The sequence below is a fragment of the Heloderma suspectum genome, chromosome 13 (genome assembly GCF_057233095.1).
Source record: "Heloderma suspectum isolate Gila_16-S chromosome 13, 16-S_ref, whole genome shotgun sequence".
NCBI lineage: Eukaryota > Metazoa > Chordata > Lepidosauria > Squamata > Helodermatidae > Heloderma > Heloderma suspectum.
This window is the reverse complement of record NC_139470.1, coordinates 10,758,421-10,780,524: the sequence shown is the minus strand read 5'-3', so window position 1 is coordinate 10,780,524 and position 22,104 is coordinate 10,758,421. Positions and strand designations below refer to the sequence as shown.

The 22,104-nt window shown below is 45.4% G+C and overlaps 1 protein-coding gene across 2 annotated transcripts in view; it reads right to left on the bottom strand.

Moving 5' to 3' along the window:
* The window catches only part of ADGRD1 (adhesion G protein-coupled receptor D1), a 304,783-nt gene that overhangs the window by 151,532 nt on the left and 131,147 nt on the right, over positions 1–22,104 (bottom strand). For both annotated transcript variants that reach the window (XM_084820329.1, XM_084820331.1), the window contains one exon: positions 6,144–6,217. In XM_084820329.1, coding sequence (XP_084676455.1) covers positions 6,144–6,217 — 74 coding nt within the window. The remainder of the gene's footprint in view (positions 1–6,143; positions 6,218–22,104) is intronic.

Below are 22,104 nucleotides of genomic sequence, written 5' to 3'. Positions count from 1 at the left end.
AGGTGAATAGATTTCCCCCATTCCTTCCGTTTTATGAGTCTGTGAGTTTACTCAGCCTTGTTTTCCACTAGGGATGCTGGAGAGTTCTGCTGTGGACTCAAATGAGGCCGGATTCCAAAGAGTATGACCTCCGGAGAACATGGTGGAGTGGCTGCACTTACCTCCTGGTCCAGAGGAGTTCCGACGGGGAGGCTCTCCTGCTCCCCAAAAGATGCAATACACTAAAGGCGGCTACCATTAGCTTATCACAGGAAAGTTACAGCCATAAATGGCAGATCGTTAGGGATTTCAAAGAATTCCACCACGGATCTCGGTGAGGCCGAATGCCAGTGCATTCGGCCACCCGAAATCCATGGCAGAACAAAGCCCCCGCCCTCCCCAACCCACGAAAGGCGCGCAAAACGGAGCACTTACCTGCTGCCGTCCGTGCTGACTTACAAATGGCAGCCGCCCTGCGGCCGCCATTCGCTTCTTCATCATAGCCGTGATAGGCTACGTAAGTATTTACGTAGCCTATCGCGGCAAGCCCCCCCCCCCACCAAAAAACCAGCGTACGCAAATGGTGGCAGCTACGGCGGCCGCCATTTCCATTCCCTATTTTTAGCCGTTTTAGCCTACTTAAATATTTACGTAAGCTATTCCAGCGAAAAAAAGGAACACAAATAGTGCCCACTACGCTATTTGCGCTCCCCTTTTTTTCTCCGTAATAGCCTATGTAAATATGTAGCCGATGTAAATGCCGTAGCCGCCGCCATTTGCGTATGCTGTTTTGTTTTTGTTTTTTTTAGCTTGCCGTGATAGGCTACGTAAATACTTACGTAGCCTATCATGGCAGCTTCGCTGGATGCAAATGGCGGCCGGTATGGCGGCCGTCATTTGCGTCTGCAGCAGCCCGTCCGCAGCTGGAACTCTGGCTGCAGACAGCCCTGGCCGGCGGCTCCGCAGAGCTGCCGCAGGGCAGAGCTGGCCAGGCAGGATTCCGGGGGGAGGAACGGATTGCCTCCCCCCTCATCGAGGATTTCGGGGGGAGGGATGGAGTGCCTCCCCCCCAAGGCAGGTGTCCCTGGACGAAACAGGTGTTTCGTACATCCCTACTGACTGTACACCATTTGCAGCCATAAAGCACTTACTTTGACCTAAATACAGCCGTAAGCTGCAATTCAGGTCAAAGTCAGTGCTTTACAGCCACAAATGATGTACAATCACCATTTATGGATGTATTTTTCCAGCGATAGGCTATGGCAGCCTAGGGAGCCAGAGAGCCACTCCACCAACTCCAGTGGAGATGGCTGTGCTCTGGAGGATTCTGTGGGGCCCTGAGCAGCCCAAATTGCCCCTCTACAGACTCCTCCCCCGCGAACAGACAATGGTAGGTTCGTACATTCCTACTTTCCACTCCTCTTGAATTTTGAGTTGAGTAGGGGAATTTCTATACTCGGTTCCAGAACTGGACCCTGCACAGTTTTTTGCAGTTGTCATATCGCTTGCATCTTCCTCCCCACTCTCTATAGATCAGATTTGCTTATTTATATATCATCACCAGACCATCACAAAACAAACATTTAACAAAAGATACTAGATATCAATACAAAAATAACATATTTACATAAAGTTAACACAAGCCCAAATCATATTGTGTGCCTCTCTATATGGAGATGGGGAGCCTCTTCTCGCATGAACCAACCCGTACACTATGTTCAGCATCTAAGGATCTCCTCCTGGTTCCTCCTCCAAGGGAGGCTCAGAGGGTGGCAACAATAGAGAGGGCCTTCTTGGTGGTGGCCCCCCAATTGTGGAATGATCTGCCCAACGAGGTCCACCTGACACCAACATTGTCATCTTTTCAGCACCAGGTAAAAACTGCACTATTCTCTCAGGCATTTGGCAGCATACAATGAGTTTTTAATCAGGTCCTGGATTGTCTTTGGTTGATAGTTTAAACATTGTTTTTAGACATATGCTGTCTCTGTGTGTGTGCTGTCTGTTCGTATGTTTTTATGTAAATAGTTTATGCAAATACGTTCTCTGATGGTTTTTAATTTTTGTGAACTGCCCAGAGAGCTTCAGCTATGGGGCAGTACAGAAGTAGAATAAATGAATGGATGGATCAACTTCAAACTCTGGATCTCTAGCTAAAATAAGTAACGTTACATGAATTTCTGTACAATTATATAAAATCACTCATGAACGTAAACTTCTGAATTTCTCTGGCAAGGCATACCATTCCTCTTTAAGGATTTTTCCCTAGCAGCAATTACCATAGATTGAAAATGTGCAGTCTTTGCAATTAGATATCTGTCTTGCCCACAAAGCAGATATATTACAGTTGCATAGACCGACCGCCCTGAATACCTCTCTATAATCTGACCCAAATATTGTTCCCTTAGCACATTACACAAAGGACAATACGTAATAATGTGTACATGAACCACGCTATTTATTTATTCATTTATTGCATTTATATCCCGCCATTTTTCCTCTTGCCAGGAACCCAAGGTGGCTTACATTATCCTCCTCCTCTCCATTTTATCCTCACAACAACAACCCTGTGAGGGAGTTTGGGCTGAGAGTCTGTGACTGGCCCAAAGTCACCCAGTGAGCTTCCATGGCCGAGTGGGGACTAGACTCTACATTACTGATGTCCATGTTGTGATTATTTATTGTTTTATACAGTGCCATCTATGTACATGGCACTTTGCAAAGTACAAGCATGACAGGTCCCAGCCCTTAGGGGCTTACACTCGAAAATAGACACAAAGAAACAACAGCGAAAGGGGGAAATTGAGACCTGTGTAAACAGGAGAAGGATATGTGATTGTTTCAGTTATGCAAACTTTGGCTCAGTTACAATAAGGAAGCCTTCTCCCAACCCAGTGCCCTCCACTGTTTGGGGCTTTAACTCCCATCAGATCCTGCCAGCATGACCAATAGTCAGGAATACTGGGAGTTGCAGTCCAAAACATCTGAACAACACAGGACAGCCACTTACATGTCACCAAGAAAGCGGACAGAGATTTGCATAAAATTGCATACGCTCATTGATAGGTATAGATGCAGTTTTTGAAATAATTATTACAATCTAGGGCACAATCCTATACAAATTTAGACAAAAAGAAGTCCTACAACTCCCTGCCTGTAGGACTTTTTTTTTTTTTTTTTGTCTAAACATGTGTAGGATTGCCCCCTTGAAGAGAAATGCAGGGCACCTCACCATAGTTGGGAAGACTGTGATCAGGTGAGTGATGTGCCTGTTCAGTGTGATCTCCAAATGCTAACTGTTGATAAGAAACTTCATGGTCCCTGATCTCCCTTACTAGGGTTTATTTTATGTATGCACGTATGTATGTATTTTTATACTGCCCAATAGCTGAAGCTCTCTGGGCAGTTCACAAAAATTAAGACTACAGAGTGCAGCATAAAAACAATACACAATATAAACGCTTAAAAACCACAATATAGCAGTACAACCAGAATAAAACCTAGCAGCAATGGAGAGATTTAAAACACCAGAGCTGGAAGATTAGAAAGCTAAAATGCTAAAATGCTGGGAGAATAAAAGGTCTTGACCTGGCGTCAGAAGGAGAACAACGCAGATGACAGGCGAACCTCCCTAGGGAGTTAATTCCACAGTTGGGGGGGCACAGCAGAAAAGGTCCTCTTCCTGGTAGCCACCCACCTCACTCCCTTTGGTGGGGGGTCATGGAGAAGGACCCCTGAGGATGATCTTTCCCTTTAGAACTGATTTCGAATAGACATCCCTGCAAATTTAGGGCACCTTCAAAGCAGGACTGTCCTCAGGGAACCCTTCAAACAGAGGATTGTCCTTTGTAAAGTAGGACACATGGCCACCCTAGGAAGCACCGGGCTGTGGAAGTCTGCAGTAAGGTATAGAGCAGGAGTGGCCCTGATGGCCACACCCCCTTTGCCTGGCCCCACCCCCTTTCCGCCAACACCAATCATTTGGTGGCTTCCCAGCTTCCATGCAGGTTTTCCTCCATTCTAACCCCCCGCCCCCAAAGAATTAGTTATTATCAGTAAGAGCTTTAAGCTACAATAGACCAGCAATTTTTTTGTATATTTGCCCTGCTCTTTTGTCTTTGGCCCCACCCACCAATGGAAAGTGGCACTGGCCCCTGAGAATTTCTCAGAAATTGAATTTGGCCATCGGAGTGAAAGAGGTTCTCTAACCCTCATATAGGATAATAGGTTACAGTGAGGACAAGTAGGCTGAGGGACTAAGAAACAACTGTGACTGCTATCTGCATGAGGGTAGAGATACCTGTTGCTAGAAACTCCTTTTCTCTTTCTGCTCAATGGAGTTCCACGGTGTGCCTGACTCGGTTTGCCTTTGCAAGCCGAGCTGCGGTTTCTCCCAAACTCCGGGAACTTTTTCCGTATTTTTATGCGGTAAGCCGTAATTTGCACAAATAGAGATTTGCACATATTCCAGCCACAATTTGTGTAACTTGCGCAAATTATGAAACTGTGCGCAAACCTCAGCCATCATTTGCACAACTTAAAAAATACAGACTGGCCTGACTCAATGCAGATCGAGTTGGGTTCTGCAGCGGAAAGCGGACCAAAGTTCAGATGGCCGAACTAAGGAAAGCTTGTGGAGCTTCACACACCCCAAATGAATTCCTCTGACATCCCTAAATGAGGGTGGAACAATTCCAGAGGGAACAAGAGAAGGGAAGCAGGTGTGAATGTGTAGGGGGCAATAGATAATGAAAAGAAATGAGATTTGGAGAGGCTAGTTGGGTGGGTGGGTGTCATAATGTTTGAAACAGGCATCTTGGGCAGTTCAAGCATTAAAGGCAGCTGCTGGAGTTCTCCGTGTGGGAGGGCTCAGAGAGCAGCCACTGGGGCAAAGATGTCACACACCAGCAGCCCTCTTTCATGCGTGCAACATCATTAAAACACATCCAAAAAAGAGCAATTTTGATGGGATTGGTTGCATCAAGATTACTTTTGTGCAGTGTTTTACTGATGAGGGCAGTACTCCTGCACATTGGTAGAATAGCACACAAGACATATCCTGATACAACTGTACATGCAGTTGCATCAGGCTTGGCTGGCTGGAGAATGCTGGGAGTTGTAGGACTTCTTTTTTTCTGTCTACCCATGATAGGATTGTGGCCTTAGTCTCTTAGCTACCATGCTACAGTTCAGAGGGACATTCAAAATATTTTAATTAGGCCAGCAAAATTTCACAGGGATGCTTTGCACAGCTGTCCATCAAATGAGAAGAACGTTCTGTCGGTAGGGATGTTGCAGGAGTCTGAGGGGAGGGTGGAGTCCAGCAGACTCCCCCTCTGCTTGGCCTCCCAGACCCCACTTGCCAAGCTGCCACGTGATTACCGGCCTGTTCACAGAGCACTGCATGGTCCACGAGTGCCCAGCAGCCACCCATCCCCTAGGCGAGCTGCCATTTTGTGTAAAAAGGGCAGGTCATGGCTTTCCAGAAATGTAATGTTGTGTAAATGGTGGCTGTAAAGGGGCCTGTAACGTTGTGTAAGTGGCCCCTTTACGGCCCCCATTTATGCAACTTTACATTTCCGGAAAACCACGAACCATCATTTCTAGGCCAAATGGCAGCTCACTAAGGGGACAGGAGGCTGCCGGGTGCCTGCCAGGCCATCCAGCATGGCGAGCAGGGGTGGGCAACAGTTCAGCAAGCACCCATTGGGGATGAATGGAGGTCATTCCATCCATTCCCATCTGTTGGCTGTTGGGGGGGGGTGTAACTTGCACAATTTCTCTTTACTAAAAAATGCTGGCCTCTCGAGTCTTATTATTAACTTCAGTTTTGTCCTGAAATGCAGTCTTAAGTATGAGAACTAAGTACGTTTATAGAACTGTTCCAAAGTACGATTAGCATTCTAAGCCATATGGTGGGCTTCATCGTAAATGCATTCCAGCTTCCCTTTTATCCAAATGTGCGTAAGAAATCCCCCTACTTAATAATGGAATAGTAATCTGTTTTCACTTTATTTCCCATGATTTCATTGTTTTGACTGTTCCCATGAATCCAACAAGGAGGGGCAGATCAAACTACTCCTCGGTTACTGTATCCGTTTAAAAAGTTTCAGACCTCTGACCAAATGCATCAAAGGGAACCTATATATAACTATCTGACGTACCTGTAATCCAAAAAGGCACAGTAAATGTTCACTTGGTTGCTTTGATTCATTGCCACGCTGTATTGGAGAGGAGTCTAAAAGGAAAGAAACAAGATGCATCAACAGGGGGTGTCAGAGTCTGCCATCAGTAGAGATGGGATGCTTCATGGCACACACACACACACCCCCAAAATGTCCTTTGGAGCCTTGGACAAAGACACAGTGGATGGGGTTTGCCCAAAATCAACGCAAAGGCCTAGGAAGCATTAGGGCTGCTTGTGGGGTTTCATCTTTGCAAATTCCCATATAAAAATGTCCCAATCCACACTTCTCGGGCTAAGATTCAGATCAGAACTTAGCTATCCAACAGATTTCACACTTCTCGGAACACTGCAATGCAGTTCTCGGTATTTTAAAATGTACCAAACTACACACTGGACCATACATTTGGGGAGAAAATGTGTATTTCAAAAAAAAAATTAAACTACGAAAGGAAATACATATTTTGAGAGGATTTTTTTTAAAAAAAATAGATTAATGCAGAAACAGAACAGGATTATGGATGGAAAGTGACATGAAACAGACCATTGTCTCCATCCCTAATTTGCATGACTACTGAGATGGCTTTGTCCATAACAAAGGAGCGGGCATGCACACAATTTTCTTTGATATGTGAATTTATATCCCGCCTTTGTGATCCTTACACACCAGAGATCTAACAATTCTGAAATACAGAAGAGCTTTTTCTAGAGCAAGGATGGACGTCTTGTTGTCCTCCAGACATTTTGGCCTACAACTTCCATCTGCCCTAGCCAACATAGCCAATGATAAGATATGATGGGCATTGTAGGCCAAAACATCTGGAGGACAAGTTGCCCATGCCAGCACAGAATTCTAGAATGGGCTAACTTCAGCATTACTTGAGGGGTGTTTTAAGACAGCTTTCCCTGACCTGGGGCCCTCCAGACATTTTGGATTTTATCTCTCATCAGCCCCAGCCAGCACGGCCAATGGCCAAGATGCCCACTGCAGAACGGAGCTGAGTAGCCGCTCAACTCCTTCGGATTGTGCCACCTCTACATATCAGATAAACACCTCTGGGGAGAAGGATTGAGATGAGTTGGGGCAGCATCAGTCAGAGGCTCTGACGGCAGTGCCAGCAGCATTGGGAGGGGGCAGTAGGGTTGGCAGTGGGTTCTTCTCCAAGGCCATTGGCAGGTGCCTAAACATGCTGACCTCTGACACCAGCCCTGATTAAAATAATCTAATCTGAAGATCACTAAGCCATGGATGACAGTAGCCAGATCTCTATCTTCCAGCAATGGATGCAGTTGGCGCACCAGCCAAAGCTGTTAAAAAGCACAGCTACAGGAAAATGAGGAATAAATAAATAAAATTTATTTATTTATTTGACTTGAACCCCATCTTTCTACAAAAAATGGTGCTGAAGGTGGCACTCAGCGTTGGGTCCAGAAATACCTCCAAGCTATGAGCCTGATCTTTCAGCGACAGTGAAACTCCACCTAGAAGAGAGATTTCCCCTCCAATTCCCCCACAACCATCATTTGTTTCCTTCTCAGGATGCATCACAATGAAGACATTTCTGATGAGTTACCACCCTCCCTGATTATTGCAACACAGAACTGATAGCATCGTGCTTTTGATGCCGAAGAGACACTCTCCTCACTTGACCGATGCGATGAGATTCACTGGGTGCCGAAATAAAAAAAAAAAATTGCAAGAAAAATTCTGGGGCAAATTCCCCTCTTCTCTCCCACAAGACCAAACAAGGAAGAGTCAGGCACGGACAGCACAGTTATCTCAGCATCTGCTGATAAATCGCACTGGGTCTCTGCCAAAGTTGGGTTTCCGCTCGGCAGTTTCCAATGTCTCTGGATGGCCATCCAACAGATAAAACTTCCTAACTAAACTGTTCCTATCCCACCTCTCTGTTCCTTGGGGGGGGGGGGTCGGGGGGAAAGGGTTCATAAAGAACTTTCTTCCTATTTAGAGGGTGGGAGAACTACACTGTGTTCTCCTGTTCTTTGAAAGGACTGACTGGAAGCATTCCTTTAAGTCTTGATTTTAGAGAAGATTGCTTTGAGAGAGAGGCGGGGGAGGGAGGAAGAAATACACTGCAAGACAAGGTGTTTAGTGAAATAACATAGATTTCGTTAACTTAAATGATCATGAAGGCATCTAGTCTAGCTTTACAATGCACAAGTAATTTATGGGATTTGTTGCCACAGAAGATGGTGGCGGCCATGGGTTTAGATACCTTTAAATGCAGGTCAGTCTTTTAAAAGGAGATTTGACAAGTTAGGAACAGAAGAAGCTGCCTTACACCAAGAAAGACACTTAGTCCATCTAACTCAGCATTGTCTGCTATGGCTGCAATCAGCTACCCAGGGCTCAAAGAGGATTCTTTCCCAGCCCTACCTGGAAATGCTGGGGATTGAACCTGGGACTTTCTGCATGCAAAGCAATTGCTCTACCACTAAGCTATGGCCCTTCCCAACATGGAGAATAGGCAGGGCCGGCCCTACCATTAGGCAGAGTGAAGCTGTCGCTTCAGGCAGCAGATGCTAGGAGGTGGTCACTGTCACATTTCCCTTGGGCCCCCTCTTCCCTTATGCACTCACACACACAAATAGAGAGGCATCAGTCTCAGGCCTTTAATTCATTATCAAGAGGTTCATTACAGATGCAAATCCTCGAAAGCTCTCAGGCTACAAAGGAATGCCTCCAGCGGATTCGAATGGGAACACCGACATTGCCTGCAGTTTAAAGTGAGGTTTGCTGGCTAGACTAATTTAGGGAGGGATGTCCCACCCTTCCAGTGATGCTTCCCTACGTCGCCTCTCACGCATCGCTAACCAGATCGGCCATCTGAGCTCCGCCCCTGACGTTTCCCTCTTAGCTCTGTGCCACAGTCTAGCATCTCTTATGTCACAGCCCCCACTCTCCTCCTCCTCCTCCTCCTGGCTTCTCACAGAGGGGGGCAAGGAGAGGGGGGCTTCAGGCCCAGCCATCTGGGAGTTAGTAACCTGAAAAGCATGCCTACCCATATCTGAACTGGCTTGGGAAAATGTATCCCGCGGTTCTGGCTGTTCCTCTTCTGCATCTGAACTGCTAACTATCTCCCTGCGCTCAAAATCAATCCTGACAGTCACAAGGTGTTAGAGGAGGGACCTGTGTACCATGCAGCTTTCCCTAAGTTAGCCTGCTGCCATCACCTGCAGGGGAGGATGCTGTCCCATCATCAGTGTTGAAGAGAGATCTATCTGCCAGTCCAGTAGGCTGCTGTACATGGAATAGGAGACAGCACCATCTTGCTCTTTGCCTCAGGCAGCAAAATGTCTTGGGCCAGCCTTGAGAACAGGTCTATCACCAGCTGTTATGCATGATACTTAAATAGAACCTTCATGTTCATAGTCAGCGCCCCATGTGCTGGTGAAAAACAACAGGGGAGGACAGCAGCCTGTCCTAGATGTGGGCTTTGTGGCTGGCTTCTGCTAGAAACTGGATACTGGGATAGATGGAACTTCAGTATGATCCAGCAGGGCTTTTCTTATTAACTGAAGCAGGATTGCACATGCCCAAGACCAAAGGGAAGCACCATAGCTTGGTGGTAGAGCATTTGCTGTGCACGTAGAAGAGCATTTGCTGTGCATGCAATCGCCAGCATCTCCAGAGAGCTTCAGCCACTGGGTGGTACAGAAATGCAATAAATAAATAAGAGTGAAAACTTTTGCCCAGTGGGTAAATGCACACATACACACACAGACACCCCTCTGATACCAAGCAGTATCACCTCCGAAGTATCATCACCTATGGTGCAAAGTGCTATCTTTTCCATGGACCCAGATGCAAACAAACACTTTCCACCAGTTGTGCAAACCAAACTACTCATCTGCGAAGCAATGAGAAAAAAAACAAAAAATGCACATTTAGACGTTTAAAGTTAAAGAAATGGCTCAGTATTCTTCACCGAGAAACTCATATTCTGCTACTTTACTGAGTTTGCAAGCCGTTACTAACAATGAAGAAGAGATTCATAGACAGTGACCTCAAATGTCTTTCTCCAAGTACATGTTTTCCCTGTCCACGAGAGAGCAATCCACCAAGCATAGCTTTGTTGTTGTTCGGTCGTTGAGTCGTGTCCGACTCTTTGTGACCCCATGGACCATAGCAGGCCAGGCCTTTCCATCCTCCGCTCTCTCCCGGAGCGTGCTCAAGTTCATAAGCATAGCTTAAACATTATAAATTTCATCCCCTCGCCCAAATTCTCAGTTGAGCTTGTTGTTTTCCTTTGTACTAGAAGACTAGCCATAAATCGAACCTGATATCCTATCTTAACTATAGTGGTCTATATAATATTGCTTCTTTAGTGTATGGAAGCTTCTAAAGGAAAAGCTGTTAGAAGTATTGTATGCATTAAAACATAGCGATTCTAGCTGTGTGTGTGTGTGTGTGTTTTTCCTAAGTGACTTGGTACAGAAGCATAACAATAATTGCATGGTTACATAACGGTTCTAAATAAGTCTTTAATTTAAAAACAAAAATCTGGAAAGAACATGCCAAGATAAGGTGGGCTGCATTTTTTCCTCATGTATCTTAGCAAAATGTGTTTGCAGAGCTAAAAGTGCAGCTGCACTTTTAACCCCTCCAAATGAAAACCCTTGGCAAGCATTGAGAAAGCCCAATCTTTTTCATGTGAAAACAAACTCATCTTCTGCCATAAAGGGATCCATGTACAGATTTAGCCTTTTCCACACCAGAATGCAGGGTGAGGGGTGGGGTGGGGTGGAGAGAGGGAGAAAGGTGGCACAGATGTACAAAGATACATAAATGGAGCGTTGTCTCTTTTTAAGCCCATGTTGTTGATCTGGGAGATGCTGTGGTTATTTCTGACCTGAGGGTGTACTTATCCAGCTTCCTTTTAGGGGAAACTAGAGATTGTGAAAACACACACCCCTCTCTGTTTGAATTGTATCTGGGCCAATAATTTACAAACTTCCTGTACCCATGATCAGGAGATATATTCTAAACTAGCTCGTGTCGTATCGTAAATTGACGCACATGCCCATTCTTACAGTGGCACCAAATATGCTCCCTGAGGAAAGGTTCGTGTCATAAGCGGGGAGACAACGGAGCTGATTTGGTTGTTCTGCCCACATTTGGCTCCAAACTCCCAGCAGCCTCTGCAAAAGAAAACAGAAAGGAGCTAAAAGGTAGGTGGTCCTCCACTAAGTTGGCTAGATGAAAATGTGGGTGGGGTATGTCCCAGGGCTGGCCCAATACATTTTACTGCTTTTGGCCAAAATTAAGATGGCCCAGTCCATATACGAAAGCTGATTAGCCTGGCAATTGAATCTTTCTACAATGCTGGCGATGGGACAGAGTCATGCACCACACCTGAAGGCAGCAGGCTAGCTTAGAGGGCAGAGATCAGGCCACAAGGCACACACAGCTCTCTCCAACACCTGGCTGCCGCTTCCCAGCATCTGCCACCTGAAGTGACCACCTCACTTTGCTTAATGGTAGGGCCAGCCCTGAAATGTCTGTTGGGGTACCGATGGGTACAGCATGTCATACTACGGGTGAGAAAAAGCTGTGCCTAGAGGAACTGTCTCCATTAAAAAGCTCGTACAAATTGCAAAACCTGTGTGTTCCACCCCATGCATTTGCTCCTAAATAAGCTGATCTTACAGTGGCTACCTAAAACTTGGCATTCTCAAAGCATGTGAAACCACAGCTAGCAAATATTATCATGTGGCATTTGGATTGCCAAATCAATTTTTTCCCTTTTTTAAGCAAGGGGGGTGAGTCTGGATGTGTGTTGCCTGTTCAGTAGAGTATTAAAGAGAGAATTTGTTTTGAAGCAAGGGACACCCAATATTAGTCATGTCTCTAAGCCCTGCAATCACCCAGAACTGGCCCTACCACTAGGCAAATTGAGGTAGTTGCCTCAGGTGGCAAATGCTGGGAGGCAGCACCAAGGTATTGGAGAAGAGAATTGTGGGCCATATGGCTTTCCCTACACCCCCTAAGCTAGCCTGCTGCCTTCAGGTGTGGCGGAGTATGTTGTCCCATCGTTGGCTGAAGAAAGATGCTCAGTTTTGAAGAAAGGCTTTTGTACATGGAATGGGAGGGGGCGCCATTTTGTTCTTCACCTCAGGCAGCAAAATGTCTTGGGCCAGCCCTGGGCATGTTCATAATGCAGGCTCATCCGCCTCACCCACCTCCCCACTGTTCTTCTCCAGGTCTGCAACCCAAGGTGGAGAAAAACTGGGTTGGGGGAGGAATGAATTGCTACTCCCTCAAATACATGAAACGTTCCATTCCTGGTGCCAAGATGTGAGGGGCAAAGCCCAGCAAGTGGAGCTATGTGGTAAAAAGATTGGGCAGCTCAAGGCATGAGGGAAAGCAATTATGTACACATTCAGACCTCTCAGGGGAGAGGCCACACATACACACACACACACACACACACTCAAAGCGTTCTCCAACGTCTCTCGCAATTGCCAGTCGCAATCCAAATCCAGCTGATGCACTACCCAGTCCATTCCACCGAGCTGCCCTGTTCTGAGCTAGTTTTTTCCAACATTGTCCCCTCCAGATATTTTGGACTGCACCCCCAGAATGCCTCGCCCTTGCCCATGCTAGCTGTGGCTGTTGGGAGTTGAAGTCCAAAATACCTAGAAGGCACCAAGTCAGGGGGAAGCTGTTTCTGGGGAATGGGTCTTTTCCCTGCAGAAAAGAAAACATCTGTCAAACCTAAAGCGATGACAAAACCAGGCGATAAGGCCTGGACGGCATGTAATCATACATCATAGTCATGCTCAGAGGGGGGAACATCTCCTCCCTTCAAAATACTTGTCCTATTAGTTAATTGCACCTCTTACAACATTTCTTCTGATAAGAAACATTTGCATCTCGTGAGGAACATGAAGCAGCACTCCGCTAACATTTTAGTTTCTTTTCTTTTTTAAGCAAGACAGCAGTGACAGCCTCAGTAAGTACAGGAATAATTTATAGTACTATGTTCACCGAAATCCAGCTTGATGTAGTGACTGGAATATCAGGAGAAACTGGAGTTCAAAGATCCTCTCATCCATAAAGCTTGCTGGATGAACTTGGGCCTCTCGCTATCTCTCTGCCTGACCAATCTCACAGGGTTGTTGTGAGGCCTAAAGCAGGAGGGGGGACCTTGCAACTCTCCCAGAGCTCCTGGAAGGAAGTGAAAGCTAAAGATGTACATGTACCTATTGACACACAATGACAGAACAAAAGTAAATTGGGTCCAGGTGTGTCTGGAATAACTTCCCCCCACCACCCCATATAAAACTTCCCAAACTGTGATGTTCTCAAGAGGGACCTTGCTTTCAGTTCCTTCCTTGGCAGTGGGGAGGAAGAGGGGATTTAGGGAAAGGTATTCAGGGTAAAACTAGGTGATATGGTGGGTCAAATTCTTCTAAAAGCTCAGGGGGCTTTAACATTGGCAGTGCAATATTCCTTTTTATTCCTCTTAAAAAAATATGTAGCACTTCTCAGACTGGGGGGCACTCCCCCCCTCCCCCAGTGTAACCTGGGCACAGCATTGCTTTGGGGGCATATGGGGGAGGGGCATCCACAGCTGCACAAAGAGAAAATTCACGTGAAGAGGAGCTTGAAAGAAAGAAAGAAAGAAAGAAAGAAAGAAAACAAAAGAGAGAAAGGAGAAAAGAGAAAAAAGAGAAAGAACAAAAAAGGAAGAAAAGAAAGAGAATGAAAGAAAAGAAAGAAAAGAAAGAACAAAACAAGAAAAAGAGAAAGAGAAAGAATGAATGAAAGAAAGAAAGAAAGAAAAAAAGAAAGGGGAACGAAAGGGAAAAGAAAGAAATAATAAAAAAGAGAAAGGAGAAAAGAAAGAAAAAAGAAATGAACAAAAAAGAAAAAGAGAAAGAGAAAAAAGAGAAAAAGAGAATGAAAGAATGAAAGAAGAGAAAGAAAGAGAAAAAAGAGAAAGAAAGAAAGAACAAAAGAGAAAAAGAAAGAGAAAGAGAAAGAGAAAGAGAGAGAGAGAGAGAGAAAGAATGAAACAAAAAAGATAAAGAGAAAAAAGAAAAAAGAAAGAAAGAAAGAAAATGAGAATCGTACTACCAACCATATGCCTCGAAAATGATTTACAGAATTTCACCACCACTCCAAAAAACTGACCCTCCCTCCCACAATTTGTGACCTGAAAAAGTACGGTGAAATGGGGGAGGGGGGATTTTCAACCAGCCCTACAGTCACTGTGCAGCTTCATAGGCCAAGGAAGGAGAGCTCCTTGCCCCTGAGGATTTCCACCCTATCAATTCGACAAAGGGAGAAGCAGCAAAGCCTGAGGCTGTGAGCCAACAAAGCCTTTGAAGGGAGAAGTGACACTATGCACACGTTTTGGGGGAGGGGGGTGTTACGGGCAAAGGGAGTTGACTCAAATGAAGAGGATGACTTGGAACAATTCCTTCACCCTCCATCACAATCAAACTGGCACCACCCAATCCTAGGGTGGTATTCCCTGCAGTACAGAGAGCACTGTTGAAAATAGACCCTCCGATGTTGGCCATGTTCCAAGCTAGCCAACTTGTTTTAATAATGTAACTGCTAGGCTGCATCAAGATCCATCTAGTCCAGTCATTTTTTTCCAACCCAGCCACATGCTCTGGGAATCGGGGAGCTCACAAACACTGCAGGAGTAGTTGGCTGACCCCTACTGTTTGTGCCCTGAAGTTCCACACCCCTGGAGAAACTAGCATCAATAACCCAGAGACAAAGAGGGGTTGTGGCAATTGAAATGGGGGCATGGCCGGAAGAAAGCCCAGATGTTTGGATCTGGCCCACAGGCCAGGGGTTCCCACCTGTGCTGCAATCCTATACACACTTACCTGGGAGTAAGCCCCACTAAAATCAGTGGGACTTCCTTCTGAGCAGGCAGGCATATGATTGTGCTGGGTGTGCAAGCAGAAAAGAGAATGCTTTATTTGCATTCAACTCTTGCCTTAACGTTTGCAAGAGGATGGAGGAAAGATCCATTATGGTTCATTGCTCAAGTCATTTATCCCCAAATTAAAAACATGCTGGTTTTAAATAGAAGCATTTTCCAATTTCCTTAATATTTGGGGCCATCTCAGTGGTGGTTGCAAAAATGCAATATTTCTCATATTTCTAGAATGAAGTGGTGCCCTATTATTCTCTTGACCTTTCAGCAGTTACGTCTCTTGATTAGCTGAGTGAGCAGACAGGAGGAAGGGTAGCCAGCCAATCTACAGGGAATGGGTGGGAGAGACTGTCAATGGAAGACGTGAAGACATACAGGGTGATAGATGCCAATAAACATTCCAGATTGCGATTCCAGGATGCACATGTCTTAATATTTCAGACCAGTGCAATAAAGAGCCACAGAAAGGCAGAAGTGGCTGGAGAATGATAAGCGGAGGAATGATTTTGGTCTAGGTGATGTTTGAATTTCCTGGTGCAACAGTATCTCTTTGCCATTACACCAGACCATGGGTCAATGGTAAAGCATAAGCTTCAAATGGAGAAGATCTCAGGTTCAAACCCTGGCATGTCCATTTAAAACAGGGATTTTTATTTTTATTTTTGTTATATTGCAAGAAAAAATAGGGGTGCAGAACCTCAAGATTGTTAGCTAAATCCAGCTCACCTGTATGCCAGATTTGGCCTACAGGTTCCCCAGATGGCCACTCCCCTGGCCGTACCTCTTTTCCCCCAAACACCGTTTCCCAGCATTTGCACATTTTTCTATGAAATGCCTCTCCTAAGGCTTAGTTATTGGATAATATATGCTGATGTTTTAGCCCCTCCCCTTTTGCCTTCAGCTCCACCCACCCCTGGAATGCGGCCACTCAGATCTCATCTCAGATTGAAATCGTCCAATGGGCTGAGAGAGGTTCAACACCCCTGCCCTAAAGTCTCCCTCCTTCTTCACTTCCACCTTCCAGAGGATTTAAGAACTCATGTATGATTTCCTAGTTGTGGGGAGGAATGTACGGACTGTGCAAAATCCATTCCATCTGTGTTTCACAGATTGTCAGGCACCTTTTGTTCCATCATCCATTCACAGGCAGATGTGAATATATATTTTTTCATCATGCAGAAAAATACGCAAATAATTATGTAAGAGGTTTCACAAGAATTTACATAATGTACCTTAGTACGTAACATTTAGCGTATTGTCCCCCATTCCATTCAATTTTTCTTCAGCAGAAACATGCATATTTTTCTATGAATAAATATGCATACATTTCAGGAAAGTTTAAAAAAAAAAAACCATCCAAAACTCCACGGACTCCAGGCAGCCTGGGGCGGTCGCTCTGCAGCAGATTCTGCAGGTCGGATTCTTAGAAATCCAAGCTCATTTTTTGTTGTTGTTGTTTATTCGTCAGTCACCTCCGACTCTTCATGACTTCATGGACCAGCCCACGTCAGAGCTTCCTGTCGGCCATCGCCACCCCCAGCTCCCCCAAGGTCGAGTCCGTCACCTCCAGAATATCATCCATCCATCTTGCCCTTGGTCGGCCCCTCTTCCTTTGGCCTTCCACTTTCCCTAGCATCAGCATCTTCTCCAGGGTCTCCTGTCTTCTCATGATGTGGCCAAAGTACTTCAGCTTTGCCTTTAATATCCTTCCCTCAAGTGAGCAGTCTGGCTTGATTTCCTGGAGTATGGACTGGTTTGATCTTCTTGCAGTCCAAGGCACTCTCAGAATTTTCCTCCAGCACCACAGTTCAGAAGCATCTATCTTCCTTCGCTCGGCCTTCCTTATGGTCCAGCTCTCGCAGCCATAGGTTACTACGGGGAATACCAGTGCTTGAACTATGCGGACCTTTGTTGTCAGTGTGATGTCTCTGCTCTTCACTATTTTATCAAGATTTGTCATTGCTCTCCTCCCAAGAAATAAACGTCTTCTGATTTCCTGGCTGCAGTCAGCGTCTGCAGTAATCTTTGCGCCTAGAAAGACAAAGTCTGTCACTGCCTCCATGTTTTCTCCCTCTGTTTGCCAGCTATCAATCAAGCTGGTTGCCATAATCTTGGTTTTTTTGAGGTTTAACTGCAACCCAGCTTTTGCACTTTCTTCTTTCACCTTCGTCATAAGGTTGCTCAGCTCCTCCTCGCTTTCAGCCATCAAAGTGGTATCATCTGCATATCTGAGATTGTTAATGTTTCTTCCAGCGATTTTAACTCCAGCCTTGGCTTCATCAAGCCCAGCACATTGCATGATGTGTTCTGTGTACAGGTTGAATAGGTAGGGTGAGAGTATACAACCCTGCCGTACTCCTTTCCCAATCTTAAACCAGTCCATTGATCCGTGGTCTGTTCTTCCCGTTGCTACTTGGTCGTTATACAGATTCCTCAGGAGGCAGACAAGATGACTTGGTATCCCCATACCACCAAGAACTTGCCACAATTTGTGATGATCCACACAGTCAAAGGCTTTAGAATAGTCAATAAAACAGAAATAGGTGTTTTTCTGAAACTCCCTGGCTTTCTTCATTATGCAGCGGATACTGGCAATTTGGTCTCTAGTTCCTCTGCCTTTTCTAAACCCAGCTTGTACATCTGCCAATTCTAGTTCCAGGAATTGCTGGAGTCTACCTTGCAAGATCTTGAGCATTACCTTACTGGCATGTGAAATAAGTGCCACTGTTCGATAGTTTGAACATTCTTTGGTGCTTCCCTTTTTTGGTATGGGGATATAAGTTGATTTTTTCCAATCTGTTAGCCATTCTTGTGCTTTCCAAATTTGCTGACATATGGCATGCATCACCTTGACAGCATCATCTTATAAGATTTTAAACAGTTCAGCTGGGATACCGTCATCTCCTGCTGCCTTGTTGTTAGCAATGCTTCTTAAGGCCCATTCAACCTCACTCTTCAGGATGTCTGGCTCTAGCTCACTGACCACACCGTCAAATGTATCCCCGATATTATTATCCTTCCTATACAGATCTTCCGTATATTCTTGCCACCTTTTCTTGATCTCTTCTGCTTCTTTTAGGTCCTTGCCATCTTTGTCTTTGATCATACCCATTTTTGCCTGGAATTTACCTCCGATGTTTCTAATTTTCTGGAAGAGGTCTCTTCTCCTTCCTATTCTATTATCTTCTTCTGCTACCGCGCATTGCTTGTTTAAAAATAATTCCTTATCTCTTCTGGCTAACCTCTGGAATTTTGCATTTAATTGGGCATATCTCCCCCTTTCACTGTTGCCTTTTGCTTTCCTTCTTTCTTGGGCTGCTTCCAGTGTCTCAGCAGACAGCCATCTTGCCTTCTTGGTTTTCTTTTTCTTTGGGACGTTTTTTGTTGCCGCCCCCTGAACAATGTTGCGAACTTCTGTCCATAGTTCTTCCGGGACCCTATCTACGAAATCTAGTCCCTTAAATCTATTCTTCACCTCCACTGCATATTCATTAGGAATATTAGTGAGCTCATATCTAACTGATCTGTGGGTCTTCCCTATTCTCTTTAGTCTGATTCTAAATTGTGCAATAAGAAGTTTGTGATCTGAACTACAATCAGCTCCAGGTCTTGTTTTTACCAACCACATAGATGTCCGCCACCTTTGGCTACAAAGGATGTAGTCAATCTGATTTCGGTGTCGACCGTCTGGTGAAGTCCATGTATAAAGTCGTCTCTTAGGTTGTTGGAAGAGAGTGTTTGTTATGCACAGTGAGTTGACTTTAAGGATGGAAGAAAGTCCCTTACCTGGTCCCACAGCTGTTTTCGGTGGGGGGGGAGGCACTCCGTTTCTTCCCCCGAAATTCTTGGCGGGGGGGAGATGCCCCGCCTTTCCGGCCGCGAAAGAAAAAAGTTATGTAAAAAAAAACAAAAAAAAGTGATAGGCTACGTAATGATTTATGTAGCCTATCACGGCTAGAATTTCAAAGTCAGCCGTGATAGGCTACGTAAATCTTTACGTAGCCTATCACGGCTGACTTAGGAGGGAAAAAAAAGCGCATACGCAAATGGCGGCGCCCATGGGCGCCGCCATTTGCATTCCTTATTTGGGCATGGGTAGTCTACGTAAAGATTTACGTAGACTACGGTGAAAATAAGGGCAACGCTATTTGCGTTGCCCTTATTTTCGCCGTAGTCTACGTAAATCTTTACGTAGACTACCCGCGCCCAAATAAGGAACGCAAATGGTGGCGCCCATGGGCGCCGCCATTTGCATACGCGCTTTTTTTTTTTTCAAACTCTGCCGTGATAGGCTATGTAAAGATTTACGTAGCCTATCATGGCTGACTTTGAAAATCTAGCCGTGATAGGCTACGTAAATCGTTACGCAGGCTATCACGTTTTTCTTTTTAACTTTACTGGGAAATGGCGGTGGTGGCAGCTGGTCGGAAGACCGCCCGCCGCTGAAACGCCACTGAAACACCGCCGGGACCCGCCACCGAGAGGGACATTCACGCGAGGTAAGTCCCATCCCGGGGGGGGCGGGGGGTGTCGGAGAATTTTCCCACCATTTTGGGGGGCCAAATGCATTGGCATTCGGCCTCCCGGAGATTCGTGGAGAAATTCTCCGACATCCCTAGTTGTCTTGGCAAAATTCTATCAGCCTATGTCCTGCTTCATTTTGTTCTCCTAGACCATGCTTGCCTGTAATTCCAGGTGTCGTGTGACTACCCACCTTAGCATTCCAGTCTCCTGTAATGAAAATAACATCTTTTTTTTTGTGCACTATCCAGTAGGTGCTGTAGATCCTCATAGAACTGATCTACTTCTGCTTCTTCAGCATCTGTGGTTGGGGCGTATATTTGGATCACTGTGATGTTAAATGGCTTACCCTGAATTCGAATTGAGATCATTCTGTCATTTTTTGGATTGTATCCAAGCACTGCTTTAGCCACTTTATTATTAATTATGAAGGCTACTCCATTTGGTCCTCTTGTCCACAGTAGTAGATCTGGTGGTCATTTGATGTGAAGTGGCCCATTCTAGTCCATTTCAGTTCACTGACACCCAAAATGTCTATATTTAATCTTGACATCTCCCCAATAACCACATCCAATTTGCCCTGGCTCATAGATCTTACATTCCAGGTTCCTATGGTGTGTTGATCTTTAGAACATCGGATTCGTCTTTCACCACCAGCACCATCGGCTGCTAGCCGTCCTTTCGGCTTTGAGCTAGCTGTGTCATCACATCTGGGGCTAGTTGAACTTATCCTCTGTTCCTCCCCAGTAGCATTTTGACCACCTTCCGACCTGGGAGTCCCATCTTCCGATGGTATACCGACATATCTCTGGTTCTACTGATCCATTTAGTTTTCATGGCAAGAATACTGGGGTGGCTTGCTGTTTCCTTCCCCAGGGATTGTATTTAGTCTGACCTCTCTGCCATGACCTTCCCGTCTTGGGTGTCCCTTCACAGTTTAGCTCATGATGTCATTGAGGTGCTCCAGCTCCAGCACCACGACAAGGTAATGATCTCCTTTGCTGGAGAAGCTCATTTTAGTTCATCTCAAATTTCTCCAGCATCCCTAGTTGTGGGGTCAGGTTGCTTATTTTGGGCTCTCCTGTCTTTGAAGCTCATTCCCACAGCCCCCACAGCCATATGCATCATACCGGCTGGAAGAGTCAGCTCAGTATTCCAGACAGGAGGCTCACAGTATGTGCTGGGAGGAGTCTGGCCTCTCCTAGCAACCCCTCAGGGAGGTCACCTGACACTCCAAGAAAGAAACTAGCACTCTGCAAACATGCTTGGACCGAGTCAATGGGTGGGTTTTTGAGCTCAGTTCAAAATTCTCCTTGAAGAACGGTCTGACCCATGAACTGCATGATGCATGATGATTAGGGTGCAGAATTACAATAGCCCTCTCCCCACCATTTCTTTGTGAAGTGTGCAAGTCACATGGTGAACCCAAGCATCATAAAAAGCAGAGCCAAGCAACAGCAACAAATAAAGAATGAGCCCGAAGTCCTCTATGTCAGATCCCATATGAAATTTCGAAGGAAATAAAAAGGCGAGAATGGATGGACGTCTGCCAGCCTTGCGTCTTTGGAGGAGACAGACAGAAAAGGACCCACAGAGGTGTCCAATGGCGTAAATTCTAACATATCCCAAAGAGCTCAGACAATAACTTGCTGCCTTTGGCCTGTAATGCCGTGAGTGTGTTGTTTTTCCATTAGGTTCGGTTCCTGAAATCAGTGACTGGTCCCCCTGGAAACTGATCTAATGGATTATGGAATGTAGCGAAAGTAATTAGGGCTTGGCAAGGTTTTCCAGGCAATCCCCAAAGGTGTTTTTTTTTTCTTTCTTTCTTTCTACAGTTACAAACACAGAAGACCAAATGATTTCATGTTTCCCCCTCCCCCACGCCACACACGGACACACTTTTTTCATTACCGAAGAAACAAACAAAAATAAAATGCACCCCTCCCTCCATGTCACCCTTTCTTTTTTTACAGAGTCTTGCTTAATGTTGGGGTTTTTGGTAAGCTGAATTTAAAAGCCATGTCAGGACCTGATAATTGGTGCTTTAGCGATCGGCGTACGGTATACCAAGACAGCTGCCTTCCGAAGAATGTATGACCGATTAACTTCGCCAATCAAACACGCATTTAAAAATAGGCTGTATAAAAGGGAATGCTTTTACAATAAAAGCTTTAATCATAGGCTTTAAAAACCCACAAAAACAGCTTGTTGAACCCTTTGGCTTGAGATTTTAAATATTTCTTTTAAAGCACACACACAAACACATTTCATCCAGGTGTGGCACAAAAGCCAGAAAATCCATAACTGTAGAAAAATGAATCAGTGGCATGAGATGAAATGTCGCTATGCTATGTAACAAAGTGAACACACTTAAACAGTTTGGGAGCAAATTCCTTGGAGGATCAGCTTCACCCGTATCAAGCTGCCCGCACTTTAAAATTAGCAACAGAAGCCCTTTTCACTTGCCCACCTTTGAGGACAGTTAAGCAGACAAGT